The 22861-nt window shown below is 50.0% G+C and overlaps 10 protein-coding genes and 1 pseudogene across 12 annotated transcripts; 4 read left to right on the plus strand and 7 right to left on the minus strand.

The window, feature by feature from the left end:
- The first annotated feature begins 191 nt into the window (after positions 1-191).
- On the plus strand, positions 192-1311 carry PV10_06210 (uncharacterized protein). Its single transcript, XM_016370977.1, has one exon. The coding sequence runs from the start codon at positions 399-401 to the stop codon at positions 1116-1118; it is 720 nt and encodes a 239-aa protein (XP_016223270.1). The 5' UTR covers positions 192-398; the 3' UTR covers positions 1119-1311.
- Positions 1312-2136: 825 nt separating this feature from the next.
- Positions 2137-2936, plus strand: PV10_06211 (uncharacterized protein; the record flags this gene model as incomplete). The annotated part of the gene is made up of 1 exon (XM_016370978.1): positions 2137-2936. The coding sequence occupies one exon, from the start codon at positions 2137-2139 to the stop codon at positions 2923-2925; it is 789 nt and encodes a 262-aa protein (XP_016223271.1). The 3' UTR covers positions 2926-2936.
- On the minus strand, positions 2931-5100 carry PV10_06212. Of its 2 annotated transcripts, XM_016370980.1 has the most exons (2): positions 4640-5100; positions 2931-4587 (listed from the first exon to the last, which is right to left on the minus strand). In XM_016370980.1, the coding sequence occupies exons 1-2, from the start codon at positions 4728-4730 to the stop codon at positions 3176-3178; spliced, it is 1503 nt and encodes a 500-aa protein (XP_016223273.1). In that variant the 5' UTR covers positions 4731-5100; the 3' UTR covers positions 2931-3175. The 2 variants fall into 2 exon arrangements, with proteins under 2 accessions (XP_016223273.1, XP_016223272.1); XM_016370979.1 differs by having other exon boundaries at positions 2931-5100.
- A 499-nt stretch (positions 5101-5599) lies between these two features.
- PV10_06213 (potassium/sodium efflux P-type ATPase, fungal-type) lies at positions 5600-9599 on the minus strand. Its single transcript, XM_016370981.1, has 4 exons — positions 9063-9599; positions 8790-9011; positions 6798-8739; positions 5600-6744 (listed from the first exon to the last, which is right to left on the minus strand). Exons 1-4 carry the CDS (start codon positions 9305-9307, stop codon positions 5944-5946), a joined length of 3210 nt encoding a protein of 1069 aa, XP_016223274.1. The 5' UTR covers positions 9308-9599; the 3' UTR covers positions 5600-5943.
- Positions 9600-11321: 1722 nt separating this feature from the next.
- Positions 11322-12975, plus strand: PV10_06214 (uncharacterized protein; the record flags this gene model as incomplete). Its single annotated transcript, XM_016370982.1, has 2 exons — positions 11322-11993; positions 12041-12975. 2 exons carry the CDS (start codon positions 11322-11324, stop codon positions 12950-12952), a joined length of 1584 nt encoding a protein of 527 aa, XP_016223275.1. The 3' UTR covers positions 12953-12975.
- Positions 12907-13991, minus strand: PV10_06215 (uncharacterized protein). Its single transcript, XM_016370983.1, has 2 exons — positions 13716-13991; positions 12907-13651 (listed from the first exon to the last, which is right to left on the minus strand). Exons 1-2 carry the CDS (start codon positions 13866-13868, stop codon positions 13067-13069), a joined length of 738 nt encoding a protein of 245 aa, XP_016223276.1. The 5' UTR covers positions 13869-13991; the 3' UTR covers positions 12907-13066.
- Positions 13992-14191: 200 nt separating this feature from the next.
- PV10_06216 (uncharacterized protein) lies at positions 14192-18363 on the plus strand. The gene has a single exon (XM_016370984.1). It carries the CDS (start codon positions 14261-14263, stop codon positions 16070-16072), a length of 1812 nt encoding a protein of 603 aa, XP_016223277.1. The 5' UTR covers positions 14192-14260; the 3' UTR covers positions 16073-18363.
- PV10_06217 (uncharacterized protein) lies at positions 16084-18290 on the minus strand. The gene is made up of 2 exons (XM_016370985.1): positions 17668-18290; positions 16084-17588 (listed from the first exon to the last, which is right to left on the minus strand). Exons 1-2 carry the CDS (start codon positions 18122-18124, stop codon positions 16327-16329), a joined length of 1719 nt encoding a protein of 572 aa, XP_016223278.1. The 5' UTR covers positions 18125-18290; the 3' UTR covers positions 16084-16326.
- Positions 18364-19111: 748 nt separating the features above from the next.
- On the minus strand, positions 19112-19256 carry PV10_06218 (annotated as a pseudogene). Its single transcript has one exon. The product of its transcript is annotated as a tRNA-OTHER (tRNA).
- Positions 19257-20848: 1592 nt separating this feature from the next.
- On the minus strand, positions 20849-21166 carry PV10_06219 (uncharacterized protein; the record flags this gene model as incomplete). Its single annotated transcript, XM_016370986.1, has 1 exon — positions 20849-21166. One exon carries the CDS (start codon positions 21164-21166, stop codon positions 20849-20851), a length of 318 nt encoding a protein of 105 aa, XP_016223279.1.
- Positions 21167-21687: 521 nt separating this feature from the next.
- On the minus strand, positions 21688-22617 carry PV10_06220 (uncharacterized protein; the record flags this gene model as incomplete). The annotated part of the gene is made up of 1 exon (XM_016370987.1): positions 21688-22617. The coding sequence occupies one exon, from the start codon at positions 22615-22617 to the stop codon at positions 21688-21690; it is 930 nt and encodes a 309-aa protein (XP_016223280.1).
- Positions 22618-22861: the final 244 nt, after the last annotated feature.

Below are 22861 nucleotides of genomic sequence, written 5' to 3' on the forward strand. Positions count from 1 at the left end.
TCCTACGGGAGTGCGTCTTCTATTTGTTGCCATTTTCACTGACGAAGCATCCATAATGGGATATGCGGTCTAGAATTTGTGGCGTAATTCCATAGAAGCCCAATTCCGCGCGTGGCCATGTATCTTACAGGCTACTCGGTGTTTGTCATGCAGTTCGGGGTCATCATGGGCAAAATTGGAACCTGGCAAAGATATAAGGAAGCATAGGCACACCTCTGTTCGAAATGATATCTTCATCAAACACAACAACCAATACAACAACATAATACTTTATCTCCTTTCGTTATTTCCTTATTTCCTTATTTCATTTCCTTATCAGTCAACCGTCGCTCTCTCAGCCACATCTTACCATCCTTAGACAAATCAACACGCTCAACGCAACAAAAACAATCCACAAAATGCAATACTCAGCCATCCTCGTCTCTCTCCTTGCTGCCACTGGCGCTTTGGCAGCCCCTTCATCTCGCCGATCAGTCGACAATGAGATTCGTGTTGTTCTCAGCGATCTCGGAGAAACAGGTGCTCAAGTCACTTTCAAAGAGGGCGTCCGCGACGTCCAAGTTCCAGCACTCAACGGACCCTTCGCCACTTTGGAAGTTCGTCTCGGAAAAGGCGTCGCACAACAAGATCTCCGCTGCCAAGCTCTTGATGAATCAGGAAACCCGATCGTCGGAGTGCGCGGCGCCAACGTCGACATCACCTTCGCTGACGGCGGAAACGGCCCGTGGACATTCAAGAAGCCCAGCCTAGTTAGCAAGGTCATCTGCGACCCTGCTTTCAAGAAGATCAGCCCTGGCGCCTTGGACGTGCGTGTTGTCCTTCAGAATCAAGCCACCGAACTTGGAACTCAGACAGTCTTGGCCTCAGGTGTTCGCGTAGAGTCCTCCCCCCAGGGATCTACCGGTCCTTATCAGACCGTGGAGCTTCGCGTCGGCGAACTGGTTGACCCAAGCTATCGGTGCAAGGTTCTCGACAACAAAGGACGCGCCATTACCCTTACCAGAGGTGCCAATGTTGACACTACCTTTGGCGACGGCGGCAACGGCCCATGGACCTTTGACAAGACCCGATCAGTCAGCAACATCATCTGTGACCCAACCTTTGTGAAGGCTGCATAAGTTCACCACCTATTTGCATCAGCGAAGGCGATTAACTGTTTCCTGGGCCGGAAAATGGGGGCATAAAGAAAAAGCATCAGCGTTGCATCGTGGAACCGGGCATGACATTGCATCTAGAAACTGGCGTTTTTGTAAATCTTGGATTTGTTGTGTGGACACTCCTTATAATATAATATAATCAATGACACTCATTACTGAAGAAGTCATCATCGTAGTAACTTGTTCTCCACGTGGCAATCAGCTTGCTTTGTGACCCTCTGACACCACGGGATAAGAAGTCTTCTCAGGCAATCAGACAAGTTCTCGCTATTATTGATCAACCTTGAAGAACGGGTTTTCGATGGTCACCTTATAGTGGGAGAAAAGTATTTCGGGTCGCGCCGAGCTAACCGAGGCTCACTAATTTCCAGAAATCCTTGGGGCCGCTGTGGCCCATCTGGACCCCCTGGAGTTCTGGCGTGGCGTGTGTGACAGCGACCGACACCTGCCATCCTTCAAATTTGTGAGAAAATCCCTTGAACAAGTTAGCTTGTCGGGACATCCAAGGGGGACAGCTTTCACAGCGAAACTTGCCATTAATGATCCCCTGAAGGTCGAGAGGGCACCGGTTGTGCCGACAGGATATCATGCGTCAATGGGTGTGGGCGATGCTTACACTTTACCGCTCGATAATCTTCAACTCATGAAATACTAGGTATCGAGGCTTTGAGCCGCCCTTTGGGATTCAGCTTTTGAGATGGCGTCCCTCTTAGCATTCATCGTCCGAGGCCGGATGCTCGCGACAATCTGGGTGTTTCTGGTGGTGGTGGGGACAATGATCGCTAGTGAGTGTGACACGAAGTCTTGAGAAACTGCAACGAGCGTTGCCCTGACGGCGAGATCAGTGAGGCAATCACAAGAACCACCAAGATGGATGCGTAAACTGGCCGAAACACAGGCGTCATCGCAACAACTATTGAGATTATCTGAGACACGACTTGCGGATGGAACTATGCAATTCGAGCGCGTCAGGACAAACATGGCGCCCGATGTAGTCTGGCTTTGCATGACCAAAGACCAGACCTCCTGGGGCCAGGTCAACAATGTCCAAAGAACATTTGATGATTTCATCAACTTGATGCGATCGAGCGGACTCGATCCTAGCCGAATCTCTCTGAGCATTTTGACCGGGTCCGAGCAAGAATATCGACATTTTCGTGCCGTGACCAAACGGTTTCATTTCGCCCGCTTCATTGTACTCTTGCATCCAGGCTTGTACGAACTGGAAAGTACATCAGCTGATTCGACAGCCGAGGAACGATGGAAACACCATCGCAGCGAAACAGCCAAACTACGCAATTACCTACTTCTAAGAACTCTACGGGACGAGCGCCATATTTTCTGGTTAGACCCCGATGTCTATGAAGTAACGCCTGGCATCATACCACGCATGATTGCGCATTCAGAGAGCCGCGAGGATGCCGGCATCATCACTGCACGGTGCTCGCCGACAGGGGATTCTGAATATGACCGACACTCGTGGAGTGGTACCAAGCAGGACCAGCACTATCTGAGCGAAACATTGCAAGGGACATCAGATGGCGATTTGGTGCCGTTGACGGCAGTTGGCGCCAGCGTTTTGTATATGCGGGCCTCGCTGATTTGGCAGGGTCTGACTTTTCCTGCATATTACACGATTGACTCTGGTTGGGACCATGAAGGTCATGATGGCATTGAAACAGACGGCCTTTGCCACCAGTCCCGAGGTCTTAAAGGCGGTGGCTGCTTTGCTCTTGGTGGCAACTGGTATGTAAGACACACTTCGTAGGAAGAAGCTGGGGTCCTGGTCCTGAGTGATAGCGTTCTGCACATTGCCAGTATCAAGGTTGCACCATATGAAAATAGTCATAAATGAATTCTATGTGCCGATATTTTTGACGGACACAAACCATTTGATTGTAATGGCATATGATCTTCACTTTCATTATTGCATATCCGAAGCCTATCAACCCCTTGCAAGAACGATGCCTCTGCTTGCTTATGTGCACAGTACCTCCTTTTTGATGATCCTTGCTTATTCATGCTTTTGTCTGCCCAGGACGGGACATTCGTTGCTCGATCCACCTTGAGAAGGTCACCGAAGGGAGATCGATAAACTTACAGAATAGCTCGGCAGCCCAGAACCAGAATGGAAGCATTATGATATAGCTGAGAATCCAGATAAAAAGGAATTGTCGAAGGTTGGTATCCTCGCGGGTGGTGGTGCCCATGACTCGACGGAAGAATCCTATCACCACGTACCCCAATGATCGAATCACCATCCCGTGAGACAGATAAAGCGCAAATGAGATCTTGCCCAGGTATTCTGCAAGACGGCTGGCGAAGATCCTTGATATTGCAGGTGAGTTGATACACGCCCATGTGGTCATGATAGAACCAATGGCGCGCAAAACCTTGTTCTTGTCCCACATATCAGGAAGAAGGCTGGCCAGCCAGGCGTGCGGCTGCATCGTGACCGGCTCGACCAAAGGAACACCCATGATGAAAAGGCCGAGAATGAAGGCACCGATCCATGACAGTGTGGCGAACCGAGGTGATCGGGGGTACTTGGACAAGAATAGTGGTAGCGTAAATCCGCTTCCATGAGACCCTGTCCCCGGAAAAGCACCGGGGCTTCTTCTAATAATGTCAAGCTCTGCCAGCACCATTCCTCCAATAAATAGGCTCGCGTTTCGAAAATCATTGAGAAGACAGTAATATGTGATACAGAAATGAATGATCAGTCGCCAGCCGGTCTTGAGTAGTGATGTGCCGGTCAGGACGAGGAAAAGGACCATGCTGCACTTGAACTCGACAGGTATCGTCCAAAGGTGTTTGTCGTGGTCGAATAGACCATCGAAGCTGTCAGCCCCAGGCAGAGATGCGCTTAGGAGAACGCGAACCTCCCTGAAGGCTCCAGTGATCTGAGAAGCGAATGTAGGTTCCATTGTGGGCGGCTGTTCCCTCAGAAGACCTTCAAAGGCTTCAAAGTTCGACCTGGCACCCTCGAAGATCCTCATTTGAGCCAAGATCGTAATGATGAAAATAGCTGCAATAGCCGGTAAAAAGAGCCGGAATGCTCGGCGGAAAATGGAAGAGGCAATCGTCTTCTGGATGGATTGGTCGGAATGAATCATCTTCAAGGACTTTTGCGACAAAACGTAGCCTGAGATGACAAAAAAGATGTTGACCATTGACTCGGCATCCCACACGAGTGAAACAAAAGGCTTCCACATGAAGCCTTGAGAACGCTCTTCGACATCGTTCTCCCACGGATCATCGACGGCACATGCCCAATGGCTGTTCAAGACGACCCAACAAGCAACCCCTCGTAAGCCATCTAAGGCGGCGATGTTACTTGAGGCTTTTGCTGGTTTTGGCGGTGTTGGAAATAGAAAACTTGGAAGGATGGCGTTTAGAATCTTGCTAAGTGACGTGGGATGTTTGGTGACTTCTGTGGTTAGAAACTGTTCCAGTCCAACCAAAGACGAAATGGCACTCACTCTGCTCATCATAATCGAGAGGGAATCTGCCAGCTGCAGGTATCGCATTGTGCCCGTCGTTCGCTAAAAGCGCCGGGCTCCCAGACATCATCCATAAAATCACTGAGGACAAATTCGGACGGCCTCACAGGACAGCACCACTATGCAGAGGGCAAACAGTACTATTCTTGTATGGAGGGCTTTTGACCGCCGACAAAGGAGCCCAGGGGTTCTGGAGGGGCAGAGGGGCGACTCAGCCCAAACCTTTCACTCGCCATTCAACGTGCCGTCACGAGCCTCGGCGATGTGGCAAAACCCAAGTGATGGAAATGGAACGAACGGGCGCATGGGCCACCGAAGGATGCAGTATTGATCGCATTGGGACAAGTAAAATAAGATCAGGGTCATCGTGTCCGACGTGTGATTGACTTCAAGCCACTGAGGCCTTGATGGCCCGTCAATAATCAAGACAATAGTCCAGGAGGATTTCCGAGTGGCTTCCGAGTGGATTTTGTGGGTAGGATCTGGGGAACAGGAAGCCCCCCCTGGCCCTGAGATGAAATCTCCCGACGTCAAGTTTCATCACTTGTCAGGCTGACATCTTCTCTTCAGAACTGGCGGCCGAGGGGCTAACGTGTTTAGGTCTCCGGGGCTCGTGCACAGAGTTCAACTGAGGGAAATGTTGCATTGCAAAGCGCAATTTTCGTCCGAGGTGCTAAGGGCCCCTGGAGCACGAGTTAACCGGGACTGGGGAAGCTGGTAAGCCTATAGTTCAAAGCCAAAAGGCCCGATGCCACCACTGTGGCTTGCAGCCAGTTACACCGACCCGCTGGACTGGGTTTCAGCTGACCACGAGGAAAGCCAACGACATCGACATTTCGATTGATGCTAATATAGATCTATGGTGACGCTGTGAATCATCATGGTCAAAGCTCATCTCAGCCTCTGCAGAAACACAAACTCAAACCACAAAATTCAAGGGCAATATTGAATCTCTTATTTTTCTTGAACACTATGAGAAAACTTCTCTCTGAGTAAGGAACAAAATGGGTACTTGAGTCTCAATCGTTGTGGAGATCTCAAAGTAAAAGAATTGAATGCGATATATCGCGTCGCTGATGATAAAAAGAGCGTCTCCTGGCCAAATACCAGTTTTCAAGAAACCGTTCCTTGATGCTCAGGAATAAACGAAAGGCCAGCATCTCGTCTTGTTGCCTATAGCCTCCCCACCATCCACCCCGCTCACACACTACTTAAGCCACTTGACCCAATCTCCCCCACAATTTCCGGCACCGGACTGAAACCAGTGGTCGAGACCAGATCGTTTATACCGAGCTGCTGTCTTTGGAGTCCATAGTAGCCTTGTCCCAACCTTCCTGCGAGCGGTGTTTGCGCAAACCCCACCTCTTAAATGCTTTCCAGGCTTCAATGGTTAAAATGTACAGCAGAAGACAGCCAAAGATGATTCCCCATTCATAAGTTATGGCCGAATGCTTGAAGACAATCGAATTAACCGAAGGGATGTAGATCAAAGGGAATACCAGGAGAAATCCGGAAACACAAGCCCAGAACAAGAACTTGTTATTGTAGATGGTTGGGAAAACTGAAAAGATCTTCGCGGCGCGGCCATCCGGACGTTGGCGTCCTCCGAGATACATGTTGAACAAAGATGCATTCATATCCTTAACCTCCCAAGCTGTGACGAGGAGGGCATAGCTGAGGAAGGCAAAGGTGGTGGCTCGGGCACGGAATACCACGTCGCAAGTTTCGTTGTAGTCCTGGTTGCATTCCAATCCGAGATCGCCGCCGCCAGTGCCGTAGACGACAGATACAAAGGCCACTAGGCACAATGAACCCATGGTAACTCCATACACCATCTTATCCAGGATCAGTTGCTTGGTGAACACCCCGACTCGCATCGATCGTGGGGGCCGGTTCATGATGTCGACTACTCCAGGCTCGAGACCAAGACCGAGTGCCAGTGGAGACGATGTCACCAAGTTGGCCCATAAGATCTCAATCGGTGAAAGCGGAAACACCGAGACATTGGAGGCATCCTTGAACGAAAGACCGATCATGAGCAGGACAACTTGCGCAATATTGGAGGTCAGAAGGTGAAGTAAGAACTGGTCCAGAGTAAGTCAGCAAGCCCAGCTCATCGGTGATTATCAGAACGTACCTTTTGAATATTGTCAAACAATCTTCGGCCTTCTTGAATGGCGCGCACGATGGAGGCGAAGTTGTCATCAGCTAAAACCATGTCGGCTGCTTGTTTAGCGACATCACTGCCGTTCAGCCCCATAGCGATACCAATATCGGCGAGTTTCAGGGCTGGCGAATCATTGATGCCATCACCAGTCATGATACAGAAGGCTCCTCGTCGGTGTAAGGCTTTTACCATGTTGACCTTGGTTGCGGGAGAGCAGCGGGCGATGACCAAGGGGAGCTTTTCCAGACGGTCTAGCTCAGCCTCAGACATCCGATCAAAGTCCTGTGCGGGCATGATTTCTCGTTGGCCCGACTGAGTAGGCATACTCAACAAACTAACATCAACAATGCCCACTTCAGCCGCGATAGCTGTTGCCGTTCGGATATGGTCACCAGTGAGCATATGGACCGTGATTCCAGCTTGACGACAAGTGCGAACAGCTTCAGCAGTCTCGGCTCGTGGAGGATCGTAAAGACCAATCAATCCAGCAAAGGTGAGGTCTGACTCGGCTGAGCTTCGCTCAGAAAATTGCATCTTGTCACCGGACTGTACAACCTTAGACGCTAGACAGAGCACTCGGAGGCCTTCTCCAGCCATTCGCTCTGCGTCTTCGGCAATACGAGTCTTCTCATCCTCAGAGCAGGTCATGATAGGCAACAGTGCTTCGGTTGCTCCCTTGGTGAACACATCGATTTCACCATCCCTATCACTGGTGTAGACCATGGACATTCTCTTGATGCTAGAGTCGAACGCGAACTCGGAGACCAGGGTACGGTTGCGTAAAGCAATTGCCTCTGACTTGCCATGGTTGAAACGCATGGCAAAGACATGAAGTGCGATCTCGGTGGGCTCCCCAATTGCGGTCCAGTTGCCCCTGCCGGTGACGGCTTGATTTCCTGCTCCAGATTCAGACCTAGCGAGGTTCTGAATGGTTGAGATATTGCAGAGAGAGATAATGTCGAGAAATCGATCCAAGGCAGTTTGGCCACCCAGTACAGTCTGGCTTTTGGGGGCGAGTTCAGTCTCCACATGGCCACTACCAGGATCAAACGGATTCGTTGTGTCGTGGACTATCAGGGTTTCTCCTTGGTGAACCAATGCTCTTCGGACAATCATCTTGCCCTGAGTAAGGGTTCCAGTTTTGTCAGAGCATATATTGGTTACACCCCCAACAGCCTCCAATGAAGCCAACTTGCGAATGACGATGTTGCTCTTTGCCATGGCTTTGGTACCAACTGCGATGGTGAGTGTCAAAACGGCGATCAAACTTTCCGGGATGACGGCCACTGCGACACAGATACCATAGATAAGGACTTCTCCTTCAACATCCCAGAGATTGGCCGAGAACACAATAATCGCCAGGAGGATAGCAAGGCCAAACAGGAGAAGAGCGAATTTGCTGAGCTTGACTTGGAGAGGGCTACCGACCAGACCCAAGGCGTGCTTGACACCGCCCCAAAGTCGTCCGACGAAATATCTGAAGGATGAAGTTGCCGTCTTTGTGTATTTCTTGTCTTGCAACAAAGCCGCGATCTTACCAACCTCGGTCGACATGCCGGTAGCCACCACAACTCCTGTAGCCCTTCCCCGGGTCACCATGGAAGCCGAGTACACCATGTTGGTTCGATCGCCTATCGGCATTTCAATGCTGTCGAAGGCCGAATGGTGGAACTTGGATATCGGAAGAGATTCACCGGTAAGCAAAGCCTCGTCAGTGGACAAATTGATAGACTCAATCAGTCGGAGATCTGCTGGAACCACTCCGCCAGCAGTCAATTGTACAATATCCCCGACAACAAGAGTCTCAGCCTTGACGACCTTGATTTGACTGTTCCGGACAACCTTGCATTCTGGAGTTGACAGAGCCTGGAGTGACAGAATGGTCTTTTCTGCGCGATAGTCTTGGACGAAACTGTGCTGTGTGTCAGGCTAAGAATTCAAACCAGAATGGTAGTCACGTACCCAACGACTATGTTCAGGACAATGACAAAGGTAATCACAGAGCCTTCGATATGGTCTTCTAGGCTGAAGGATAGAACCATGGTAATGAGAAGGACAAGAGTCAAACTGTTGGAGATCTGCCTCAAGAAAATTTGGAAAATGGAAACCCGTTCACTATCCTTAATCTTGTTCGGGCCATATTTCTCGAGGCGAGATGATGCTTCATTGTCGCTGAGGCCATTTCTTGAAAGGCTATGTTAGTTGGGTCTGAATTCAAGTGGCGATGTCACTCACTCCTTGACGACACCGAGTCGTTCGGTAACGACTGCAGCATCAAAGGTGTGGGCGTGGGCACAGACGTCTCGATTATTGTCGGTGTTGGCAATCAGTTTGGGGCCGGGGGCTTTCTCGTCAGGCTGGTTTTCGGGCTTGGTAGGTATTGCAGTAGCGTGCCCTCGTATAGGGGGTTCCTCTACGGATTCAGACGGCTCAAGCTGCGTCGAATCGCTGCCATTGGGGGGATTGGAGATAATAACCATTCAAGTAGAAGGCTTCGAGAAGGTGTTGATAGAACCTCGACAAGGGGGAACCTGTCGGTGGAAAATGTCGAGATCGATGAGTGTTAGATCAAGGTCTAATCCACAGCAGGATTGTGATCGATCTTGAGCACACGGCACTCGAGTCCTCGACTTATCAAGTCACGCCAGTCTGCCCTGTCTGGAAGAATCCGCCAAGATCCCCGCAGTATTGGCGGACATTGCACTGCCTCAATGCCATGGATGTTGACGTGCGGATACTGGATAAGCTCGCAGTAGCCAGCCAAGGTTTGTGCCATGGATGATCTTTCTGTGCTTGGCTATGCCAGTTCTTTGTAGCCTGGCACGCCTGGGCCATCGAAGGGGATGGGCAAGATATCAATATAAAAAAGTAGAAGTCAACCCAATCATATTGACCAGCCTCCTCTTCTCACCTTGTCTGATACTGCCAGAGAGCTCAAGTTCTATGAGAACACATCTGCTGCTTGCGTGCCAGATTCTTCGAAAGCTGACGAGAACTTGGTTGACCTCATGCCATCTTGGCAAAGCATCATTGTGGATTAGCGCTGCATATTATCTCGGTGGCCAACCAAGGAACAAATCATGATCTCTATCACTGAGGAATGTTGAAGCATGATCATCACCTTTCCATGTGACTGGTTGCAACATGCGTCAACATTTCCAAGTTCCGACGCGTCAATAGCCCTTGGCAAATTTGACATGATTGACTGCTCCCAGACCGCTATCAGCATGACTGGAGGTCCCTCCTTGTGCCTGGTACCTAAGCGAATGATTTCGAGCTTGATGAGCTATCGCGGAACTCTCTTGCAGTCACCTATTCACTGGCTGGTTTTAGTTGATTGGCCAGATGACGTGTTTTAGCGCTGAATCGCAACGCTCTCGCTAGGCGTTGCAACAATGGTTGAAGACACATTAATAAAACATTCAACAAAAATCACACACCACGTCGGGGCCATCGCCTGAGATCGTGTTCTCATTTTGGGAGGCTCCTCCCTTCAAACGAGTTCGGCAAAAGAATGATGATGGACCTACTGTGACAGAAAATCGCACAATCTGGTAAACAAGAACATACCCACACTGGATGATCACTTCGCCCAGCTTTTCTTTGGGTCATGACTCGCACTGTGAAATCTTATTGCGCCATGCCATCAACCTGCTTATCTATGGCATCATTTTAGTACCTGTTTGAATGCTGAGAGCCTATCCACCACTTGGAACAGACAATCAAGATGAGTTTCACGTGAAAGTTGCAAGCAAGAGGCCAGCTGCGCCACAGCTTACGCCACTGTCCCCTTCCGATGGTGGCGGATCGCTCTCAGGTGAATAAACGGCGACACTTTTCACCAAGCAATCATCAATATTCAGATTGTCCACTCCCAGTCTCGTTCATCTCGAGTTATGAGAACAGTGTCCACAGGGTATGTGCAGCGTGACAAGTTCATCGCCCACTGGGGTCTTACCCCTGACGGGTTTTTGCCAATGAGATCTGATTAACTAAAGCTCTCTGGCGTTTACGTATGATGCTGCTTCCTCGCTCGGTTCTCCTCGCCTCAGTCGAAGAACTGCCGAGTTGGCTAAGGGACGCAGTGTGCTTCTGATGCTGTCCTTGTGCCTGGCGCAATATTCCGCTTCGAGTCATCTTAATGTTTGTCAATCTCAGTCGGCAATTGAGGGGACAAATGGATCGCTACGATTAGCAGTCCAAAGAATGGAGAGGAGGGGTCCTTCCCCGCAAAGGCGGAATTGTTGCGATCTTTTCAACGTCAAACCCGATGCTGTCGCCGTTCTGACTCGTGTCTGAGATTGTCCGAAAAGGGTGCTGAGGGTTCAATGTCGGCTCATCTATTATTGAAATCAATCCAGCAATCTTTGTTTCATCGCGAGACGCCCATCGTCCAGCACCTTTTTCAAGAGACTAGCTGGACTTGATCAACCCCAAAGTTGAAAAGGGACACACTCGAGCCAACCATTTGAAAGTTGCTGCGATTCCCTCAAAATGATCACCTCGCACATCCAGGACCTCCATCTGGGACCAATTCTTGTCATAGTGGCCATTGTGCTCTTCCTATACTTGTTATATAACAAGTACTGCTATGGGCTGAATCACATTCCTGGGCCACTGCTCGCATGCTGCACAGACTTGTGGAGACTGCGGCAAGCCAAAAATCGAAGACCTGAGTTGGCACATATGATGTTGCATGAAAAGCATGGTTCTCTGGTCAGGATTGGACCTAATTCAGTGTCGGTGTCAGACCCTGCAGCCATACCCATCATTTATGCTCTGAACAGTGGCTTCGTCAAGTCAGACTTCTACGCTGTGCAGCAAACGCTGTCCAAAGGAACTCGGCTATTCACTTTATTTACGTCCTTGGACGAGCGATTCCACGCAAGGCTTCGACGCGCCGTCTCAAATGCGTACGCCATGAGTACCCTCGTTCAATTCGAGAAGTATATCGATTCTACAACCATCGCGTTCTTGGATCAGATGAAAGCTCGATTTGCGGATAAACCACAGTCTAGATGCAACCTGTCCGCCTGGTTACAATGGTATGCTTTTGATGTCATCGGTGAGCTCACGTTTTCCAAGCGGCTTGGCTTCATCGACGGTGGAGAAGATGTAGAAGGAGTGATACAAAGCATCGAGAATATGTTCGATTACGCCGCCGTGGTAAGATCTGACTCAAACTTGCAATGGAATCAACTGAACGACAATAGGTTGGACAAATCCCATTTCTGGACAACATTTTCCTCAAAAATCCCGTCCGCATTATGCTCAGCAAGTACGGCTTGATCAATGCCAACACTTTCATGGTCGATTTTGCTCGGAAGCGCCTAGCTGAACGTGCAGATCTGCAGAATACTGATACAGAGGAAGCGATGAAAAGGAGGTCATACGTGCGCAACGATTTTCTCTCACGGTTTCTCAGTGCGCAGGAGAAGGACCCTGACTTCATCACCAGTGATAGGGTGCTAGCTCTTACAGTTGCAAATATCTTCGCCGGGTCCGACACAACGGCAATCTCTCTGAGAGCCGTATTTTACTTCCTCCTAAAGAACCCATCCACCATGCAAGAACTCATGGCCGAATTGTGGGAGCAGAAAAGACTTGGCCACTTCAAACGCTCCGATGGCCTGGTTGACTGGGACGAAGCTCGAGATCTCCCCTACCTTGGTGCGGTCATCAAAGAGGCTTTACGATGTCATCCTGCCGTGGGGTTGACATTGGAACGCATCGTACCACCTCAAGGCGTTGTAGTCTGTGGTCAATTCATCCCTGGAGGGACCATCATTGGTTGCAGCGCGTGGACAGTTCATCGCGATGCAAAGACATTCGGAGAATTTCCAGAGGAGTTCAGACCCTCTCGTTGGATACATGCCTCCAAAGAGCAGAAGCGCATCATGGACAACTCGCTATTCGCGTTTGGAGCAGGGTCGCGAACTTGCATTGGGAAAAATATCAGTCTTCTGGAAATGTACAAGTTCATCCCGTCGCTGCTGATGGCTTTTGAGTTATCTTTGGCAGACCCGTCTGGCGAGTGGACTCTTCACAATGCCTGGTTCGTCAAACAGACAGATTTTGATGTTGAATTGCGATTGCGGAAAAGAGACGGAATTGAATTGAATTAAACGCATTGTTGTGGCAGTTCGGCATAGATTCTGGTCAATGTCGACCACTCTGTTGGCTTGCTTCTCATCCCCGAGGATCCAACTTCAAGCTCAGAGCAAGAGAAATGCTAGCACTCACTCATGCTTCTTGCCTCCTATCAATCGACTCACGGCAGGGAAGCGATGAATCCACTGCGGAGCACCATCCACTGCTGCATCCACCAGCCATTTGCCCAGCTGCCCTCGTCTCTGCACAAAGGAGTACCCCGGTTCCCCAACGTAGCCAGTAAATATCTCACCCTCTCGATCCTTGCGCCAGCTCTTCTCATCATGCCCCCCAGGAATCAGTCCCAGACGAAATGCTGTCCAGTCAATGTCTTTACTCTGTTCTTGGTCCTCAAATAGGTGCTGCATGCTATACATGTTCTTCTGGGCCATTCCAGCCACGAGCCAGACTCCGAAAGCCAGCAACCAGCGAAGAATGGACGGCTTGTCTTCAGGCCGGTAAACCGAAACGGTACTCATAGCGAATATCCGCTTGACGCCATGTTTGCGCATGAGTGGGAAAACAAACTGAGCGTAGATGTTGGCGTACGTGTCTGGCTTAAGGCCTCTGATGGAGCTGACGTTGGGCCCGAGGAGAGATATAATGACGGAGCACTGAGAGATCGCACTGGAGAGTTTGGCTTCGTCAGCAGTGGAGAAGCCACCTTGGATAACCTGAGATCGAATCAGCAATGTTACAAACCCAAGCATGTCGATGCTTCTTTTCGTTGGCTCGCACCTCGATGTATGGACTTTGACTAATTTCCGTGGGTATTTTAGATACTGTTCGAGCGTAAACCACGGTTGGGAGTTTCCGATACTCTAATTCGCGGAGAACGTTGATACCACTTGGGCCTGTCGCTCCGAGAACTAGAATTTTGGATCCTGCCATTTTGACTTGAAGTATTGGTGACCTAGAAAATGGCGAAGTCAAAGGATGCCAGGACGGCGTCTATATATATATTCCATGATATTCGTCCAAGGATGCCCCATCCTGCACCAACAGACCCTATCTAGTTCGGCAAGTAAGATTGATGAATTGTGCCTTTCGCGAGCGGTGGCGCTGTCAATAACCATGTTTATAAGCACCGCCCACAGTCCAAGCGATGGTGCTACACAAACCATCCAATGAAAGTTCGAACGCCGAGAGAAAAAGCCGCGCGCGATTCCTCCCGCGCGGGAATTCAACCTACTTGGCCACACCACATTAGGCCAGTACTTCCCACCCTCACATCTCCTGCGCACCTTTCGTCCTTTAATTCAGTGATGCCTGCCTGATCGGCCATGACATCAAAATTGGAAAAGACGCGCGGGTGTTGGACATGCCGTGCGCGGCGGAAGAAATGCCATGGCGAAAATCCCTGTCATGATTGCAAGACACTTGGCATCGACTGCTGCTTTCAAATCAATAAGCCAGAGTGGATGGACCATGGGCCAAATCAACTTAAGAAGGTCGAAGAGATCAAGGTCCAGATCAAACGAAATGCAAAACAGCGCCGTACGCAACAAAAACTGCAGACGCTCACCCAAAGACTGCGAGATGGGCAAGCATCCGGGGTCGCGAATCAGGCCGAGTCGGACCAGGTTCAGCTTTCTGCTGAAACTTCAAAGTCTGGCGATACAACCAGCAGATCTCATAGTCACGAGTTGGATGTTTCACCAGACGGATATTCCAGTACACCCCCCGTTGAGACGCCGAGCATCTCCCATGACTGCGATTCCGACCAGGTGGCACAATCGACCGATATTCTCGACCATGTCATGCTAATGGCCTTTTTGGATTACCTGTTCCCAGTCATGTACCCATTCTATAGAACTACAATGACTGTAGGCGGACGTGCCTGGATCTTGCATACTATACTAAGCAACAGATGCCTTCGGCATAGCATTCTTGCCCTTTCCTCACAGCAACTAGCTCAAGTCCAGGAGAAACCGGGCTCGTCAACTCAACTTTGTGGTGCACTGAACACCAGTCTACTGCACCAGCAGACACAGGCAGCTCTGCAGACAGCTCAGGCTAGTCTGCAGGCCGTGCGAAGCAAAGGGGGCAACACCACCGTTTTTGACAGCTCACACATGCTGAGCACTATCGTCCAGCTCATGACGGTGGAATTGCCCCTGGGCACCAACAACTGGACGCTTCATCTTGATGCAGCAACCTCACTGTTCCGACAAATGCTCCACAGCACTTACTTAAGCAACAATCCGGTTGATGCATTCGCCGCAATTATCCGTGAGCTCGGCTCTGGGGCAATCATTCCAGGCACCGATCCACCATTGCTGACGCCCAATCAGGCATGCTTTCGATTCTATGCCACAAAGCTGATATTCTCAGACTGTATCGCAGGGACGTCTCTGGAGCAAGAGCCCCACCTTCATCAGTATTCCTCAGAGCTTCTCAAAACCGATGTGAATCTTGCGCAGTTTGTTCAGATCAATGTCGCTGAGGTGTTTGGAGTGCAGAATGAGACACTTCTCCTCATATCTGCAACTGCATCACTCGCCGCATGGAAGAAAGCTGAAGAGGAAAGACAACGGCTCTGTGTGGCCGAGCTGGTCAGCAGAGCCAGTGAACTCGAAGTGAGACTTGAGAAACACATCCATGATCTAGAAACTTCTGTCTCAGAACCAAACTACCGGCGGAGCATACCACTTGATCTCCTGGCCGGCCGCTCCCCGGTCTCCAAACATACTGCTAGCACTGTCAGTCGCATCTGGGCTCTAGCCACAAAGTCATATCTCTTCGTCACAGCTTCTGGACTTCAGTTACATCATCCTCTCTTGCAGACCTCCGTCTCACAGACCATAAGCCTGCTCGAGACATTGGCCAACAAAGATGATGCTCAGGTGCCAGCATGGCTGAGAGCCCTATCTTGGCCTATATGTGTAACGGGGCTTCTAGTAACATCTTCAATCGAAAAGCACTTCCTGAAGAAGCTGTTCCACATTATGGAACCATGTACGGCACTTGGGACTGTACCAAGATTGAGAGACATCATCCAAAGAGCGTGGCACCGAGCTGAAATGTGTGATCAATATGATCCATTTGAGAGATCTACTTTGGGTACGCATATGCGTCGAGCCCTTTTCATCTGAGCATCATCATGAACCGATTTAGTTAGGTTTTGCATCAACAATCTCAGCAGGATCACATATGCTCGATATAGTGCTGGGGAGATGCGATTTGGCTACTCATTCGAGATGCAGGTCCAACTCTAAAGAACCCCATTCCACTATGCCATGTTCTAAATTACATTGCGCCACAGTGCCCGCCCTGATCAAACGCCGAATCAGAATCTAGGGAGATGTTTGCGTCATTACAATTCATCAAACGAATACAAATGTGCCCATCAGACCCCAATCTTGACGCTCTGGGCCTCCGCCTTCTCTGCCTCCCCGCCATTGGTTTTCGGGTTTTTGACGAGCAATCCCTGCTCGGTCTCCAGGGCCACATTCAAACTATACCGCTTGATGAACAAGCTGGAGATAGTGCTAACGCCAGCGACGGCAGTGAGGACAATGTAGACAGTCCTCAAACTATCGGTGTAGGCCTGCTGCAGCTCAAATTTGCCGTCGGCCATGGAAGTATGCTGAATCACCTCAACCAGAGCGGCGGCATCTCGCGCCAGCTCGTTTGCTTGGTCCGCCCATATAGGATAAGCTCTCAGATTGCTGGCCATCTCGTTTTGGAAAATGACCCCTCCGATGGCCACACCCAATGCTTGGCCAAAGCACCTGAAGAAAACAAACAAGGCGACTGCGAAGGCCATATCCTTATTGGTCGAGGCAGCTTGAAGCTGGAACTGCAAAGCAGGGAACAAGATCCCCATGCCGATCCCACCGACCAGGCAAATGAAAATCCATTGTTGAATCTTCGTGTCGACGTCGAGGATCACCAAGAGACCCAGACCTAAAGTGGTGAGAGCCCAACCCAACCAGATGGCCCAGCGGTAACGTCCAGTCTTGGTGATCAGGATGCCCGTCACCACAGACATGGGGGCGACGGTAAAGGTGGAAGGGAAGAGTGCCACGCCGGCAATTACTGGCCTGTATCCTTTAACAGCTTCAAAATAAAGAGGTTGGTAATACAGGAGACACCAAAGTATCAGGCCATGCATGGCGGTGGCGAAATACGCCAGATTGGTAGTCCTGTTGGCGAAGACAGACAGTCTGAGCAATGGCTCGACAGCGAGATGTTTTTCGTAGAAGCAGAAAACCACAAGACCAACCACGCCGATGAGAAGAGGTACCAGGGTACGCCAACTGGACCACGGATACATGATTCCTCCCCAAGTCAGAGGGATGAGGAAGCTGGTCATGGAGCCCACAAAGATGACTGTACCAAGCCAATCTACTCTCCTGAGCTTGGCTGCAATACTCTGTGGAATGACGTTGAGACGCAGAAAGAGGGGTATCATGATGCCGCCGATGCCTATGAACGGCAGATTGATCCAGAATATCCAACGCCATTGAACACCGGCGAAGGCGCCGCCTATGATGGGCCCAGACACTGAACCAAGCGCCCACATTCCTGCAATGATACCCGCCCACTGCCCTCGATAGCGAAGTGGGACTAGATCGGTGATGACGATCTCGGTCATGACCATGATGCCTGTTGATAAGCACAAGGATTCAGTATCTGAAAGAAAACGAGCGCGGCGCAGCCCTCCATGTTTGTGAGGAACACTTACCTCCGCCTCCGATACCTTGCAGGGAGCGACCAGTCAGGAGAATGGTGAAGTTGTTTGCCAGAGCGGCCATCATGACACCGATGAAGAAGAAGACCAGGCTGACCATGACGACGGGCATTCTTCCGAAGATGTGGCTGAATGATGCAATGTTAGGCTGGAAAACTGTCGAGGCCAACAGGAAGGATGTGCCGGCCCAGAACGCCTCGATCGCAGAACCCTGTAATTTTCGAGCGATGATGGGCAGAGCCACTGAGATGGAGGTCCCATCCAGCGCAACCATGAGCGTCAGAACTGCCAAAGCGGCAAACGCCATAATAAACTGCATCGAGGGTTTGAACTCTACAGTGGGTGAGGTTTCCTCCTTGGTGTCCCTATTGGACGACGCCGACGAGGAATTCTGTGTCTCATCCTGCTGTGCGGGTAGCGGACTTTGATCCGACTCTTGCAGTGTAGTCATGTTGGGCTGTTCTGGTTGAGCTCTAGGGAAATGAGGGTTCGGGGAATGAATGGGCCCTCGTATCTCCCAACTTTCAACTGTTGAAGGTGGGGTGAACAAGCGAAGCTGGGTGACAGTGATCGGAGGAGCTGAGAAGAGCAAATGAATTCGTTTATCAATATTTTCTATTTTGCTACACAAATAACAAGATCAAGACAGCCTAAAACGCGCTCGTCGGAGCAATACGAAGCCATCAAAAAGCTTTGTCGTACGTGCTTAGTTCCGATTTCATACCGACTCTGGGCCATTATTGTACGGAGTAGTGGGCCGTGGGGTGATCTCTACGAGGCTATACAATGGAGCCTCGACCCTCTAGGCTTGATACAGCGGCGCAGAGTTGTCCCGACTCCGATCCACAGGGACGAGATCAGGACAACACATGGATGAGGCGCTAAGACGATAACATAAGTCTTGTTTCACCACCGGAATCTCGACACCTCCCACCTGCACCTCCACGTGACTTGGTTCATCTTCGGGTCAGTGTCGCCTTGGCCACCTTACCCTGCGTATGACAAGGGGAGGTGACCTAAGTTTCTTCCCCCCTTCCAGACTGTCCAAAATCAAAACGAGGGCCCAAAGAAAGGCCCCAGGGTCTTTCTGTAGCATTGCCTACCCTATACTTCTGGCTTATTACAGTTCCCATAAATGGGCCCATGGTCTTCCCGACTTCTTTATGGCGTTCTCTTCCTTCCTACCCACTTGTTACGAACTAACCTTCATGCGACTTTGCCAGACTCTCAGGAAAGGCAACAATGTTGTTGACCCTTAACCCTAGTGTAGTAATGGAAATGTAAAGACTGTTGGAGATGAGTTAGGTAAGAGTTGTAGAGAGGAGAGAGTTCCCTGAGGCGGGAGATCTCTACTCCGTAGTAGTCCTGCCGAGCCAAATGAAGGAAGGTGCACATAGAGCAAAAAGCCTACACAAGCAAAAATTCACAAAAAAGAACTTGTCGTCTGTGTGGATTGAACACACGACCTTCAGATTTATCGACTGAGTTAGGCTTCAGTCTCTGTTTGTGCGAGTTAGAGATCATGTTTTGAATGAGATGGTTGGCAATGACATACGACGCTCTCCCAACTGAGCTAAGACGACCAATTGTTGGGAACAAATTGCTCATTATAAAATAATAACTACACAATTATTCCCCCCATCCGGCGCCAAGGAGCTAACGCCCGGAGTTACCTAGCCTCCCTTACCTTAGCTTGCCGTACCACACCAAAGATCCAAAACCATCACGCTATGCTCGACCGTGTGTATGAGAAGGCACAAGATTTACATTAGTATTCACGCCGTGGCAAATGTTTTGTAAGGTCATAAAAGCGACGGTCGGCCGTGTTTAGGGCAGGTCTTCCCTCGCGAAGCGGGTGATAATATAACAAAGGGAAGGGCTTTGAGCGAGCACATCAACAACATGAGCACGCACAAGACTAAAGGTGGTGTAACAGCGATGCAATTGTGGTCTGGACTTCTGCAACATGGAAACACCATGGGTAGGCAGCTAAATTTCAAGGACTTCCTATCTCTCGCAAGTAGTAGCCATGTTGACCTTTGTGGCATGATGCTTGCACCCGATGCTTGCACCCGAGAGACGGAAGAACCGAAGGGTAATTGAGGCCAGCAGTGTTTCTCAATGAGTCTGTTGACTACTAACCTTCCACTAAGCTCCCTTTAATACTCAGCCTTCCGCCAGCCTCTTGAGTATTGGGGGATTGTTTTGCCAAACCGTAGCTTTGCACTCACAGCCAAATGTTGTCGAGATTCGAAGTCGCTCTAGGTGGATAGAAGGACAGAACAAGAATCAATGCCCATCTGCAACAAATAGCGACTCCAAAGGGGTCCTACTCATCTGCATCCGGCCCGCTAACCGTGGTGCCGCCTCGCAGCAATGCTGCTTTTCGATGTTGACGTAAGGCTCTCATTCGTATCTTTGCCTTTTCATTTAGGTCGACTTTGTTTCGCTCCTGGTATGCCTGATTTTTGGCTTGCTTCTCCTCCTTGTTGGCCTCATAGTATGCTTTGTGATAGTCTGACCGAGTGTGGCTGCTCCCTAGTTGCGAGAATTTTGCTCTTCGAGTCGTACCACCCGCGACGTCAATTTCGAGGGACGCACCATTCCGATATGTGGAGACAATTCAGAGCTAAACAGCCAAGCTGCCAGGGCATCTGCATCTGGTTCGTTGGCGAGATCGGCCATTAGCCCGAAAGTTGACAGGGAGATTTACAGAAGGTCTGAAGTGCCCCCAGATACCTTCTTCTTATGGAGAACGTGGGCGACCTCACCTGGAATGGCCCGCACTTTTTCTGAAGGCGGAGGAACTATTCCACCGTCTGAAGTCATGACTGTTTTCGCACCCGTTCTTCTTTTCCCCCGAGTCAGGTGCCCTCTGGTCTTGGCGAATTGCTTCTCTTGTCGCAGGTCTCAGACGGTGCTAGCAATTCCCTACACCATCATATCATGCGTGTTCTACTGTTTCTTGACATGTAGATGCATTGTTTTACGCGAGTGACATGGAAAAATCGATGTGGAAGATAAACGCCTGTATATTGTTTGCTTCGCCTTGCCTTGCTGTGGAGGATGCAGGTGTACGACTCAGGCACCTTGGCAAGCACAGCATGATGACATCTCTTCTACATAATCACCCCGACCATGACGTTCGACCATAAGAGACCATCTTAAAACCATACTAGCTGGGTGAACAATCAAAGTTGGCAGCTGTTGGTGGGTTGTCGTCCCTCTTTTTCGAGTACTTCTTGCGGAGCGCTGCTTTGTCAATAGGGCGTGACTGTGAACTGGTATTGGTAGGCTTAGGCTCGGGATTCGGGGATTGAGATGTCTTTCGGAGTGATTCTTCGCCGCGTTGGATGGCACCATCTTCTGAATGCGGCTGTCTCTTCTCCTTGCGCCTCTTAGCCTCAACCTGTTGATACTCTTCTCCTGCTTCGGAGGTCGTCACCCGGAAGGCTTGTTGAGTGGGGTCATCGATTTTCTCGCGGAAACACATCTTATGTGACGAGAAGCCACGAAGGAACGCTCTGACAAGGATGATACTGTAACTGTCGTGAAAGAAGATCGGAAAGTGATTCTGCGAGACTATAACAGATAGAAATTGTGCCTTCTAGGATGGATTCTTCCTAGGTTATTCAATAAGCCAGAAGCAAATGCTACTGCGTTGTAGCACATTTATGAAATAAACACAGAGATCGACTAGACAGTCCTTTCGTGTTGATGAATACGATGTCATTCCCCGTACGTCGAAGATCACGAGGGCCCTCGCCTGTCTTCGCGTAGTCCCAACGACAAGGATTCTTGCCAAGATGGGATAAGAATAGATGAGGGGTTGGCATCTAGGGTAAAAGGTCATGACGCCATTCTCTTTGACTGGGGTACTCCTTCGCTAGACAGGAGCCTCGTAACGGCAGCTTTGTCACACACGAGGCCACCCGGGGTATAACTAGGGTAACAATGGTCTGAGTGAGTCATTCCACCCATCTCCTACAACCTCGTGTGTTGAAGTGCGGATCCCTAATATAGCAACTCTCCTCTCATAACGGGTCTCGATTGGCCAGAGAGGATGATGGTCTTGATGGCTTTGCCATCCTCCGAGAGATGCACCTCAGACCCAATTATACTGCGTCTTCCCATCTCTACGCCTTGTTCTAGTTCGAACTTATAAGGCGTTGACGGGTCACCTTTCTGCAAGGCAAGATACGCCGTCAATGCTGCGCTCGCAGAGCCGGTGGCAGGGTCTTCTAATCCGAGACCAATCATTCTCTGTTGGATACGGATGACTCCGTCTCCTTGGTCGGGTTTGTAAATATAGAACAAATCAGCAGTCAAGCCATCTTTCCAGCCGTCGTCCAGATCCGAGTGCGAGGGAATGTCATTCTTGGTAACTTGGACATTGCGGAGCAATTCTGGCTGTGCAGAGAGATTCAACAGGCCAAAGGTAACGCCTTTGACGATCGAGGCCACTGGAATCGTGCTGTGTTCGAACTCGGCCGACTTGAGCCCAGGCTGAGCGTCCACAACTCTTTTCCAAGGCACTTGTGCTGCATGTAGGCGAAAGTCATGTGGGATTTCAGCTGCAGCGCTCGCAAGATGGCGATCATATAATGCTTTGACTTGCCCGGCTTTCAGATTGATTGTTGCATTATTTCTGGTCGTTTCTAGGTTTTCAAAAATGTAACAGGCGGTTCCAATGGTTGGGTGTCCTGCAAAGGGAATTTCTGCTTCGGGGGTGAAGATATCGGCTTTGTACGTGGCGTCTGCGTCTTGGGGTGTAGGTTGGTGAAGAAAGACGGTCTCGGAGAAGTTGAATTCGATTGCGATACTTTGTTTCTCTGACTGTGTCAGAACAACATCCTGTGGTACATGGACGATCGCCAGTTGATTGCCCTTGAACGGTTGGTCTGTAAACACGTCACTAGTATTATACTGCAGTGTGCGCCCCATCTTGTTGGCTCAACAGGACAAATTAGTATGCAGAGAACCTGGGATTAAGCGAAATCCAACAACAGTCTCTGAACAAGACGAGTATGATGTGAAAAGAGATGGTGCCTACCAATGGCCAACAAGCTCTGAATGAAAGTTATCATGGAAAGAATATATAAACAGAATGAAGTGTTGACCGTACATGAGTCACAATGATGGAGTAAACAACGACTCTCAAGTGCCAGACAGGTCATCAAATTCTGCA

The sequence above is a fragment of the Exophiala mesophila genome, assembly GCF_000836275.1.
Source record: "Exophiala mesophila strain CBS 40295 unplaced genomic scaffold supercont1.4, whole genome shotgun sequence".
NCBI classification, from domain to species: Eukaryota; Fungi; Ascomycota; class Eurotiomycetes; order Chaetothyriales; family Herpotrichiellaceae; genus Exophiala; species Exophiala mesophila.